The sequence below is a fragment of the Carlito syrichta genome, unplaced genomic scaffold (assembly GCF_000164805.1).
Source record: "Carlito syrichta isolate Samal-C Ts95f unplaced genomic scaffold, Tarsius_syrichta-2.0.1 Scaffold311707, whole genome shotgun sequence".
NCBI classification, from domain to species: domain Eukaryota; kingdom Metazoa; phylum Chordata; class Mammalia; order Primates; family Tarsiidae; genus Carlito; species Carlito syrichta.
The window spans coordinates 432,479-443,896 of NW_007255803.1; the positions used below are offsets into that span (position 1 = coordinate 432,479).

The 11,418-nt window shown below is 46.7% G+C and overlaps 1 protein-coding gene across 1 annotated transcript in view; it reads right to left on the minus strand.

Moving 5' to 3' along the window:
* The window catches only part of SEC24C (SEC24 homolog C, COPII coat complex component), a 27,290-nt gene that overhangs the window by 4,840 nt on the left and 11,032 nt on the right, over nt 1-11,418 (minus strand). The window contains exons 4-15 of the mRNA XM_021718009.1: nt 8,618-8,790; nt 7,720-8,091; nt 6,963-7,099; nt 5,635-5,703; nt 4,217-4,328; nt 3,859-3,986; nt 2,537-2,675; nt 2,232-2,347; nt 1,939-2,063; nt 1,609-1,800; nt 1,301-1,394; nt 974-1,090 (exon numbers count right to left, since the gene is read on the minus strand). Coding sequence (XP_021573684.1) covers nt 974-1,090; nt 1,301-1,394; nt 1,609-1,800; nt 1,939-2,063; nt 2,232-2,347; nt 2,537-2,675; nt 3,859-3,986; nt 4,217-4,328; nt 5,635-5,703; nt 6,963-7,099; nt 7,720-8,091; nt 8,618-8,790 — 1,774 coding nt within the window. The remainder of the gene's footprint in view (nt 1-973; nt 1,091-1,300; nt 1,395-1,608; nt 1,801-1,938; nt 2,064-2,231; nt 2,348-2,536; nt 2,676-3,858; nt 3,987-4,216; nt 4,329-5,634; nt 5,704-6,962; nt 7,100-7,719; nt 8,092-8,617; nt 8,791-11,418) is intronic.

Genomic DNA, 11,418 nt, shown 5'->3' on the forward strand with positions numbered 1-11,418 from the left:
GCCGGAGCCCAGTAGGTTGAGGCTGCAGTGGCCGGGAGCGGCCACTGCACTCCAATCTGGGTGACAGAGTGAGTCTCCAACTCAAAAAAAAAAAAAAAAGAGATGGGATGGGGTAGAGAGGTGTCGCAGCAGCAGAAAAAACTGGTAGTGGAGAAGATCTGACATGTAAAAGGGAAAGTATCTGTCAAGAATAAGAGTATGGCCGGGCTCAGTGGCTCAGCCTATAATCCCGCGCTTTGGGAAGCCGAGGTGAGTGGATTGCCTGAGCCCGCAGGTTTGAGACCCGCCTGGGCAGCGAGACCTCATCTCTACAATAAATCAAAATATTAGCCGGGCGTGGTAGCGCGCGCCTATAGTTCCAGCTACTCGGAAGGCTGAGGCAGAAGGATCGCCAGAGCCCAGCAGGTTGAGGCTGCGGTGGCCGGGAGCGGCCACTGCACTCCAATCTGGGTGACAGAGTGAGACTCCAACTCAAAAAAAAAAAAAAAGAGATGGGATGGGGTAGAGAGGTGTCGCAGCAGCAGAAAAAACTGGTAGTGGAGAAGATCTGACATGTAAAAGGGAAAGTATCTGTCAATAATAAGAGTATGGCCGGGCTCAGTGGCTCAGCCTGTAATCCTGTGCTTTGGGAAGCCGAAGTGAGTGGATTGCCTGAGCCCGCGGGTTCGAGACCCGCCTGGGCAACTTGGTGAGACCTCATCTCTACAATAAATGAAAAAAATTAGCCGGGCATGGTAGCGTGCGCCTGTAGTTCCAGCTACTTGGAAGGCTGAGGCAGAAGGATCGCTGGAGCCCAGCAGGACGAGGCTGCGGTGACCGGGAACGGCCACTGCACTCCAGTCTGGGCAACAGAGTGAGACTCCAACTTAAAAAAAAAAGAATAAGAGTATGGCATTGTGAAGCGTCCCTACCCTGCTCTGTAATGTAAAGTTCCTGCCCCCACACATCCCCCCACCATCTTCCAGTCCCACACCTTCTCCTTGTCTGTGTTGATCAGCTTCCTGTCATCTCTGTTCTTCAGTTTTCCTGGGGCCTCTGCAATGGGCAGGGATGTATGGAACAGAAAGAGTTTCCCTGCACACTCAGCAGCCTAGGAAAAAGAGAGGACTATTTGTTCATTCTTTCCTATATTCGTCCATTATTCACTCCTTCCTTTTCTTATCACTTATTAAGCACCAATTATGTTAGACAGGCTAATTTAGTGGATAGCCGTCAATTACTGAAGAAACAGAGGTTGTAAGGGGATAAAATGGTCACAGGAAAGTGAAGAAGAGGAAGTTGCCATGGACTCTAGCCTTACCTTAAGAGCCTCCATCCCAGCCTGGATAACTGGGGCAAATACTGTTTCTGTTTCCCTTGTATCTGCAAACATTTCTGGAATCTGATCCAATAAGCTGAAGAGACAGGTGACAGGAGACAACCAAAATTGCTATCCAGATTCCAGATGCCTCAGTTCTCAATTCCCTGAAGAGTCATCAGGCCTCCAGACTCTGACAACTCCTAAGCTACGTACCCTGTCCATCTACTATCTAACCCCTCTATTCAACTCCCTGGCTTCTATGTTGTACTCACACCACCCACCCTTTACCTTCATAATCTAGCTCTTACCTGGTGATGACTGCCCGAGACTCATTGACATTGACCAGGAAGCCATCCAGCAGTGGCACGAACATGTCAGCCACATCAGACACAACCATCATCTGTGGCTGGGCCAACGAGCTCTTCACATTGTAAAAGTGGAGCACCTTATTGTAGGTGACAAACCCAACGCGGATCGCTGACTCTTCTGCCCCTCCCTCCCTGCAGAAGGTGACATTGTTACCAGACTTGCCACTTTTTCCACCATCCATAACTTCATGACATCAGGCTTCATCTGTTCGGTCAGCCCAGACATCCCATCATTAACCAAAGGAAGCACCTCAGCTCTATAACTCTCACCTAGGTAGAAAGTCCAACAGTGACTTGAGCTCCTCACAGAGGAGCCTAACAAGACCAGTCCTGATGGCATTGTAGGAGACATCAATCATGAAGATGAAGGCAGGAGGACTGGGGAACTTATTGTTCTGCAGAGGAAGGAAATGGGGGGGAAGCGGTATTGGTAAGCAGGCCAGTGGACTAGAGAGAAGTGAGCATCAAAGGGGACAACAAAGGGGTGAGGGAAATGATAACAGCAATTTTTAGCTGTCTCATTATCCTCTACCCACTGCTCCTCCCATGCTACCTTCCCTCACCTTGCAGTAATCTACAGTGGCCAAGAATTCATAAGAGCCAAGGGATAGTTCAGGACGGTCATAAGCATCCACACGTTTGCCGGTATGATCCAGATGTTGAAAATACTGTGGGGGAACTGTGGGGAGTATGGCAGTGTGTTACTCAAAGACCTACTCTCAATCTTAGTCTGGTCCTGGCTGAGCTCACTCCACACCCCAAATCCCTACATGTACTTACTTCCCCAGCTCACCCTCATCTAACTAGAAACAGCAATAAAGATGCAATCAAGATCTCCTCCCACCATTCCCAGCCTTTGTGAACATACCATCGTTGATGCAGCTGCAGAAGCAGCACTGGAAGCGCCTCCCTCCCTCAATGAACTGCATAAAGGGGCACATGTATGCTTTGCAGCGATTACAGCGCAAGGGGCCAGATTCTCCATGGTCCACGACATATGGTGAGGCCTAAGGAGCAAAGGGGAGGGATCAGACATAGAGGGAAGCTACAGTAGGTTCAGATATGTGGCAATAAAGGGAGAAGGGGCATGGCTCAGATATTTTTCCTGGAGAGAGAATACAATGGAAGGGAGCAAGGACAAATAATGAAGGTACTGTTCACAGGAAAAGGTCCCTAAGAGTAAATTCTACAGTTCCTTCTCCCTACTCTCCATCCTCAGAACTGTACTTCTCATTGAGAGGGGGACTGTGAAACTGGTCATACCAAGTCAAGAGCTGCCATGGGCATATGAGAAGAAAGCCAAGACTATCTAGGATTCTTATTTCTGGTCCCGTCTTCAATCCCCTTCACTCTTGCCTTAAGGACCTTGAATCCTACTTCTTTTCCTAACCAAATATCTATGGCACTTCACCTCCCCCATCCCTAGAATTCTGTAACACTTACTGATGCCCCATGCAGATGCCACCCCACAGATATGAGACCAGTGTCCAACCAACCTGAATGGGACCCAGAAAGAAATAGAAAAACAGATGGAGGAAGACAGAGATAGAAGTAGAATATAAACTGAGCCTTGAGCTTAGAACTCTATCCTACACTGGATTAGCGAGGTTTGAACATGAGGGTGTCCTACCAAGGCCTGGTGGAGCAGCTGCTTAGCTCTCTCTTTTCATGCTGATTTCAGGTACTGGGGTGACAGATCTGGCCCAAGATAGATGAGGGAACGACTACAGGATTCTAATCTACCTTTTCTCTTATATGTTGTCCTAACCCATCCCAACCTACCTGGGATGATAGAGTAGTATATAAGGAAAAAACAGAATGTCCTTCTTATCATCTGTAGATATGAGAGGTTCCGGCATCCAGCTGTCTTCTCTACAAGTTGGCCCTGCCTCGATATGAGAGGTTCCGGCATCTAGCTGTCTTCTCTACAAGTTGGCCCTGCCTCTTCATATTGTTTGTTCCTTCTATGGACTATGTTCCCACACAGCAATTTCTGGGGCTTTTGCTCTCATCCTACTATCCCCTCCAGGCATGAGCCCTGGGATAGAAAGCTGCTAAAGATAAGATAATCTCCCTTCCTTTGCAACCAAGATTTCTTTCATTGTGATAGCCAGAATCATATCTAGGAACAAGTTTATTCCCCCCTACCTCCCTCCCTTTCATTATACTCTAACCCCTTCCCTAACTCACCTCCTCTGGGGGCAGCCTTGCCAGAGGCTTGATGACAGCTGCCAGGGGTACCTGAGCCTGCTTAGCCATGTCAGATGTGCAAGGGATATTATAGGATGTACATCGGATGTATCGGGGACTTGCATTCCCTGAAAGAGGAGGTAAAGGACCTGAGTCAGATCACAGAATCCCTCCAGACACCAGCTCTCTGTTGGTGATCCACCCCATCACCTTCACAAATGCTAAAGTTGATGTTGGCTTTTTTTCCCGAGGGACTGAGGGGAACTGGTCTCTGGTTAAAGACTCATAAAAGCCCCATCCATAAACCGCTGATCTTGAAGGAAAAGCCCCTGTGGGGAGGAGTTAATGCCCTTCTCACCTTGGTCTTTTACCAAGAAGTTGGTGGTGACTAAGGGTGGCACCTGACCCCGTACTCCAGTAACAAATGGCTCTGTACCCCGGTTGTTCCGGTCATCTTCAATGACTTGAATCTGCAGGGAAGAAGTAAAACCAGTAAGGTGACATAAGAAAAGGAAGTGCCAGGTCCCAGAATGCCAAGAAAGAAAGGCTAGAGCTGTAGCATAGAAACTAAAAATGTGCCAAGGAACACCTCATGCACCAGGCCTGCTCTCCTTCTGGAGATCATATAAAATGCTACAGTGCCAATCTTCTATTCCAGATGCTGGGCAGGCAACACTGAGAATGGGCTTCTTTATGAGTTACCACCCAAACACCAATCAATGGAAAGTACCCTCTTATTCAATGGAGAGTACCCTTTTATTCCTCCCATTCTGAGAAAGCGCCAGCTCTGACACAAACCTTCAGACATGATTAGGTTCCACTCTCCTCCCCCATTAAGGTACCCTTCTCTCCCCAAGACACATTCTGAGTCAGAGTAGGAAAACAGACAACAGTAACCATGTAAAAATGAATCTACCTGGAATGTCTCTACACTCAATGAAATTACAAGGGACAGGGTGAGGAGAGAATTAAACAGGCAGAAATGATCAGGTAAGGTGAGGAAGCAGATGCTGCCTTACTTTCAGGTAGGCATCAGTGTGTATATATGGGAGGAGAGGATAATTAACCAATCCTTACAGCTCAATCCTCAGTCCTCTACATTTTGACAGACTCGGCAAAAGAAAATAAAGGATTTGCAAAGCTGGTAATCAGACTCTTCTGCAGGCTGACAACATTCGGTCAGTTACTTCAAGAAAAAATAAGGGGCAAATAGGACTCTGTATTCCATAGCAGAAAGGGTTGAAGCTTAGAAATATATCCGAGTCAAAAAGACTCTCCAGAGGAGAAAGTGGCCCATACTTTCCCAAACCAGCAGTACCTTCTCCTGTGAGATGCTAGTTTGGGGTACCATGAACCTATACATAAGTAGTCACTTACTCAAATATTTTTCCACAACAGGCTATAGACAAATCAACCCAAAGTGGAATGATCAACTGTATAATTTTGTCCTGTTCCATCACACATTACATGCAGGCTCCTGGAAGAGCCAGCAGGACTAAAACCAAAAGCTTAACATGCCATTTGGCCCCACCCTTAGAAACTGACCTTCCACCACCCCATACTCAAGGCACTGATAACAGCTTACTACCACTTTACTACATGGTGACTTGAGGCATGCATATCCTTCTCACTTATAAAAGTGAGGATTCAGAAGGGCTAAGGGAAGAGAATGGAGAGGGATGGACATGGTGCATGAGGTGAAGATGAGGTCACAGGCATGCATGGATGGCACTAACACAGGAATGACACGCACACACACCCACCCCCTGCACTTACTGGACTAGGAATGGCATCAGGGTCTATTCTGTGCCTGGTTTTCTGCTGAGGAGGCAGCTCATTGAGTTGCTTTTAGTGTTTTAATAATAAAGGCAGCAGGGAAATACAGGGAGGGAGACAAAAGAACAAGAAGCAGATGTTACTTCTCTCAACCCTGATGAGTTAGATATGAATAGCTAGAGCCCAGCTCATACTGCTGAAATCAAGCCCCCTCTAGATATGAAATTCCAAGATTTTCTGGCCCAACATAGAGGCTTTATTGGCTCAGACTATCATGTAGAAAGATAAGGAAAGGGTGCAAGCAGAAGGCGAGTAGGGTCTATAGAGAGAGGGGCTAAATGGAAGAAGAAAGAAGAGGACTTAAGGAAGAAGAGGACGGTTCCCTCCAAAAGGCCAAATCTCCCATCTAAGGACTGGTATTATGCTGAAAGAAGCCTCCCCTCACATCCGACCAGACTTTCCTTCTCATTGAAGGAGGGCAAAGGAAGGAGGGGGAAGAAGGGGCTGCTCAATCCTTTTAGGTCCCCCTTAGCCAGCAGACTCCCTCACTATGGTAGCTCCCCAGGAAAGAGGGAAGAGAACAGAATGGAATATGACAATGGCTAGGTGGTGAGGTAACTGACATAGCAAATGTTACAGACAGAACTATAAAGCGGGCCTTACTTGGGAGTATAGTCCTAGTGTCTGAGTCTGATAAGGAGGGCCTGAGGATTCTGATGGATCTAAAAGTGAAATTCACCCTCTTTCTGGGAGAATCAGCTTTCCCAGTGAGATGTTTCATACACATTGCCTTTCTAAACTGTTCATCACTCTTTCCCAACCATATAGCAGAAACCTACCAAACAAAAGTACTGGGGGCTTCCACCTAAAACACGGCAAGTAAGAGCAGGGGGAAACCAGTGAGGCTTTCCTTCTCTTAACATCTAACACCAGTTAATTTCCACCTGCTCTACCCATTAGCTGTCCTACTAGAGCGAAGGGGAAAAGACCCAGCCACGACTCCACAGAAGAACAAGGGTTACAATGCTATATATGTCCAATAGTGACAGAACACAGCCCTCAACCCAGAGCTCTGCTGACATTGCTAATCACTCTTGGTTTCCCTTCCTTTCCTGCCCAGCTGTAAAGCAAAACTGCCCCCACTCCTTGAACTCCTTGAACTTTAAGTTCTAATTCAAATTGTCAAAAACTACATCTAGGTTCTAGGCTTTCAAGAAGATGAGTGAAAGGGAAAATTATCAAAACATGTTAGGCAAATGCCTCATCTGAATCGACCTGCTTACCTACAGACACAAAACCCTTCCCCGGGACCACAAGTATCTACTCACAGGGCTTGGGATGGCATCAGGGTCCAGGCGCTTAGGAGGCAGTGGCTGAGGAGGCCCAGGCTGACTGCCAAAGGTGGACGCTCCTGGATAGGGACTTCCATAATTAGGCTGAGGGCCCCGGGCTGGTCCAAAGGAACCTGAAAGACAAAGGCACAAGATTGATGAACTCAAAATGCCCTCCCTATTTCTTCTTAAGGTCTGAGGACTAGACTCCTATAAACATAGAATTATGAGGTATACTAATGCCTGCAAAGCCATTCAGAGAAAGACCACACTATCTAAACTAAGAAAAAAACAATGTCTTATAAACCTCACATTCTGGTAATAATACCCTGAAGCTGTCCATCATCTAGTTCACCACTTAACAAGTAATACTAAGCCGGGCTCAGTGGCTCAGCCTGTAATCCTGCGCTTTGGGAGGCTGAGGTGAGTGGATTGCCTGAGCCCGCAGGTTCAAGAACCGCCTGGGCAACTTGGCGAGACCTCATCTCTACAATATATAAAAAAATCAGCCAGGCGTGGTAGCGCATGCCTGTAATTCCAGCTACTCGGAAGGCTGAGGCGGAAGAATCGCCAGAGCCCAGTGGGTCGAGGCTGCGGTGGCCGGGAACGGCCACCACACTCCAGTCTGGGTGTCAAAGTGAGACTCCAACTGAAAAAAAAAAAACCAAAAAACAAGCAATACTAAAAACAAACAAAAGAAAGCACCTGAGTAGCTAAGTCTTTGACTTCTACACAGACCTTGGGAAAGACTCACCATTTTGTTGCAGCTGATGGCCTGGCTGCTGGAGGAAGTGCATAGGTGGTGGTTGCCCTGGGGGCCCAGTCATCTGGGTGCCAGGGGGCAGAGCTTGAGGAGGAGGTGAGGACACATGGTTGGGCTGGCTCACTGGGGGTCCTCCAAAACCCTGTCCGGGCAGGAGTGGACCAGTCATTGAAGGCATCCGAGGACCCTCTGAAGCTGGGGGTGTGAAGCTGGAGGCCTGTGGTGGGGCAGGACGCTGAGGAGTCTGGATCCCAAGGTGACCTTGGGCCTGGATAAGGGGAGGAGCCTGGCCCTGATGATAGGTGCCATACAGACCAGAGTTAGGGAAGCTTCCTGAGGCTGAGGCCAGCGATGTTGGTGGGCCTGAGAAGTAGAAGAGGTAGAATCAGAAGCCCAGTTATGCTGCCTCCTTGTTCGGTAAATCACTTCCCTTTTCACACAAGAAGGACAGGTAGGACTGTCCCACCTTCCAGGGCTCAGAAGCACAGGAAATAAAAGGGAAATAAGAGATTCAGATATGGCCAGGCTCGGTGGCTCAGCCTGTAATCCCAGCACTTTGGGAGGCCGAGGTGAGAGGATTGCCTGACCCCACGGGTTCGAGACCCACCCGGGCAACTTGGCGAGACCTCGTCTTTACAATAAATCAAAAATTAGCCAGGTGTGGTAGCGCACGCCTGTAGTTGTAGCTACTTGGAAGACTGAGGCAGAAGGATCGCCAGAGCCCAGCAGGTCGAGGCTGCGGTAGCTGGGAGCATGCCAATGCCCTCCAGCCTGGGTTGAGAGTGAGACTCCAACTCAAAAAAAAAAAGAGAGATTCAGGTATACCCCCAGAGTCTAATGCCTCTGAAAAGAAGGGGACAGTAATATTTCTGTGGTCACAACTACTCACCATAGCCCAGTCCTGAAGGAGGAGGGGCTGGGGCCACAGCACCACTGATCTGCATTCCAGCCAACTGTGCAGTCACCTGTGCACTTGCCAGGGGAGGGCCATAGGACTGAAGCACAGCTGGTTGGCTGACCACAGGGGCCACTGGGGACCCAAATGGCTGAGACCCAGGGAGCCTGTGAAGAGAAGGAAGGGAGACATGACTAGTGGGGTTGGGACACCATTTGAAGTTGACAGGAGGTCCACATCAAACAGGATGCTACATTGTTTTGTGGCATCTTACTCTCATTCAGAGTTCTTTTATGTTTTCATACCTCTGTATATCTGTGGGTAAATTCCATTGCTGACTATTTCTTTTTTTTTTTTTTTTTGAGTCAGAGTCTCACTGTCACCCAGACTAGAGTTCAGTGGCATGCTCACAGCCACCATAGCCTTGACCTGCTGGGCTCAGGCAATCCTTCCACCTCAGCCTTTCAAGTTGCTGGAACCACAGGCAAGCACCACCAGTTAATTTTTTGATTTACTGTAGAGATGAGGGCTCGCCAAGTTGCCCAGGCTGGTCTCGAACTCCTGGGCTCAGAAAGTTCTCACCCTGCTCCCAAAGGACTGGGATTACAGTGTGAGCCACCACGTCAGGCACATCCCTGACTATTTCAATGTGATTATTTGTGGCAAATCTTGTTTTCCACTAGGTTCATTCCACAGACATATGTTGAGCATCCTCAGGACAAAATAATACTTACTCTGCTAGTCAAATTACTGCCTCCTCTGCCTCAATCCTTTGTTGACAAATCTCAGTTTTGTATTCTGAAGCACCAAAGGCATGACATAAATATGAATACAATAGGAACCTAATAAATGTGTGATCAAACAGTTTGACTGTCCAACTTTTAAGCCAAAATATTTATTACTTTATTGGGGAAAGGTGTTAGAAAAACCTGTAAGATTAGAGAAGCAGGTCAGCTGAGTTTAGCATTTAGTATTAATTAGAAAAATGTTAACTATACCAGAAATGAACTAGAGAAACAGACATAAACCAGGTAGCCTTCCAGCTGGGTCTACCTAGTAATCCTCACTCCTCAGATGGCTATGTTGGATATCTGTATGGTATCAGACGGCACATGTAACTATAAATACAAAATTATTCCAACTACCTAACTATAAATACAGTATCATTGCATGCCAACTAAAGGCAACCACACTGGTAAGTTTAACTGCTGATATCTACATAAGATACACATACAACCTCCTGGGATTTCAGGAACGAATCAAATTCTTCACAGCAGTATTCTGTTACATCAAAACTCTGATTTAAACTTCCTGCCTTATTTTGTATTTTGTCTCCACTAAATAACTGATACTTTATACTTGCTCAGCTTCTATTAGTTTTGCAGTTTATTTCTTGTTCATTCATTCCTTCAACTAGAATTTTCTTTAACTAGTATTTCTTTCAACTTGTACTTATGCTAGTGAAATTTACCTAAGCTTTTTGGTGGGCTTTGCATTTTTTTGTCTTCCATAGCACTAAACATACTGTTCTTCCCATAGCAGATGTTCATTAACCCTTCTCAGAATACTTATATTCCACAGTACTGCTTCATTAATATGGATAATAGTATTTACTACCCAATGTAATTGTCACATGCCCTAGTAAGAATAAAACACCACCTTACCTGTATACAGCTTTACAACATAGAAAACATCTCTAGGTACTTTATTTAATTTACCCTCACTACAAATAAGAGAGCAGATAGGAAATTAAAACACTAAGAGTATAAGTAAAAGACCAATCTAGAACCAGAGGAATAGCTAAATAGGGGTGCTACTTGGCTAAAGAATACAGTGTTTCTTCTTGAGATGATGAAAATGTTCTAAAACTAACTGTGATGATAGTTACTTGCTCTGTTAGTATATTAAAAACCATTAAATACACTAAAACATTGTTAATAGGCTAACTGAAAGGTATGTGAATTATATCTCAAATCTCTTAATGAGGTACATAATTCTAGGTTGTCAACTATTTTCCCTTAATGCTTTTAACATACTAGTGTTCTAGTCTCTACTAACTTTTTTTTTGAGTTGGAGTCTCACTCTGTCTCCCAGGCCGGAGTGCAGTGGCATGCTCACAGTCACTACACCTTAACCTGCTGGGCAATCCTTCTGCCTCAGCCTTCCAAGTAGCTGGAACTACAGGCACACGCCACCCTGCTCGGCTAATTTTTTTTTTTTTTCTTTTTTGAGTTGGAGTCTCACTCCGTCGTCCAGACTGGAGTGCAGTGGCTGCTCCCAGCCACCGCAGCCTCAACCTGCTGGGCTCTGGCAATCCTTCCGCCTCAGCCTTCCAATTAGCTGGAATTACAGGCAAGCGCTATCACACCCAGCTGATTTTCTGATTTTCTGTAGAGATGAAGTCTCACCGCCCAGGCAGGTCTCGAACCTGCGGGTTCAGGCAATCCACTCAACCCAGCCTCTCAAAGGCGCGGGATTACAGGCTGAGCCACTGAGCCCGGCAGCTAATTTTTTTTAACATTTATTGTAGAGACAGGGTCTTGCCAAGTTGCCCAGGCTTGTCTCAAACACCTGGACTCAGGCAATCCTCTCGCCTCAGCCTCCCAAAGTGCTGGTATTACAGGCTGAGCCACTGAGCCCGGCAGCTAATTTTTTTTAACATTTATTGTAGAGACAGGGTCTTGCCAAGTTGCCCAGGCTTGTCTCAAACACCTGGACTCAGGCAATCCTCTCGCCTCAGCCTCCCAAAGTGCTGGTATTACAGGCTTGAGCCACTGTGCCTGGCTTTTTCAATT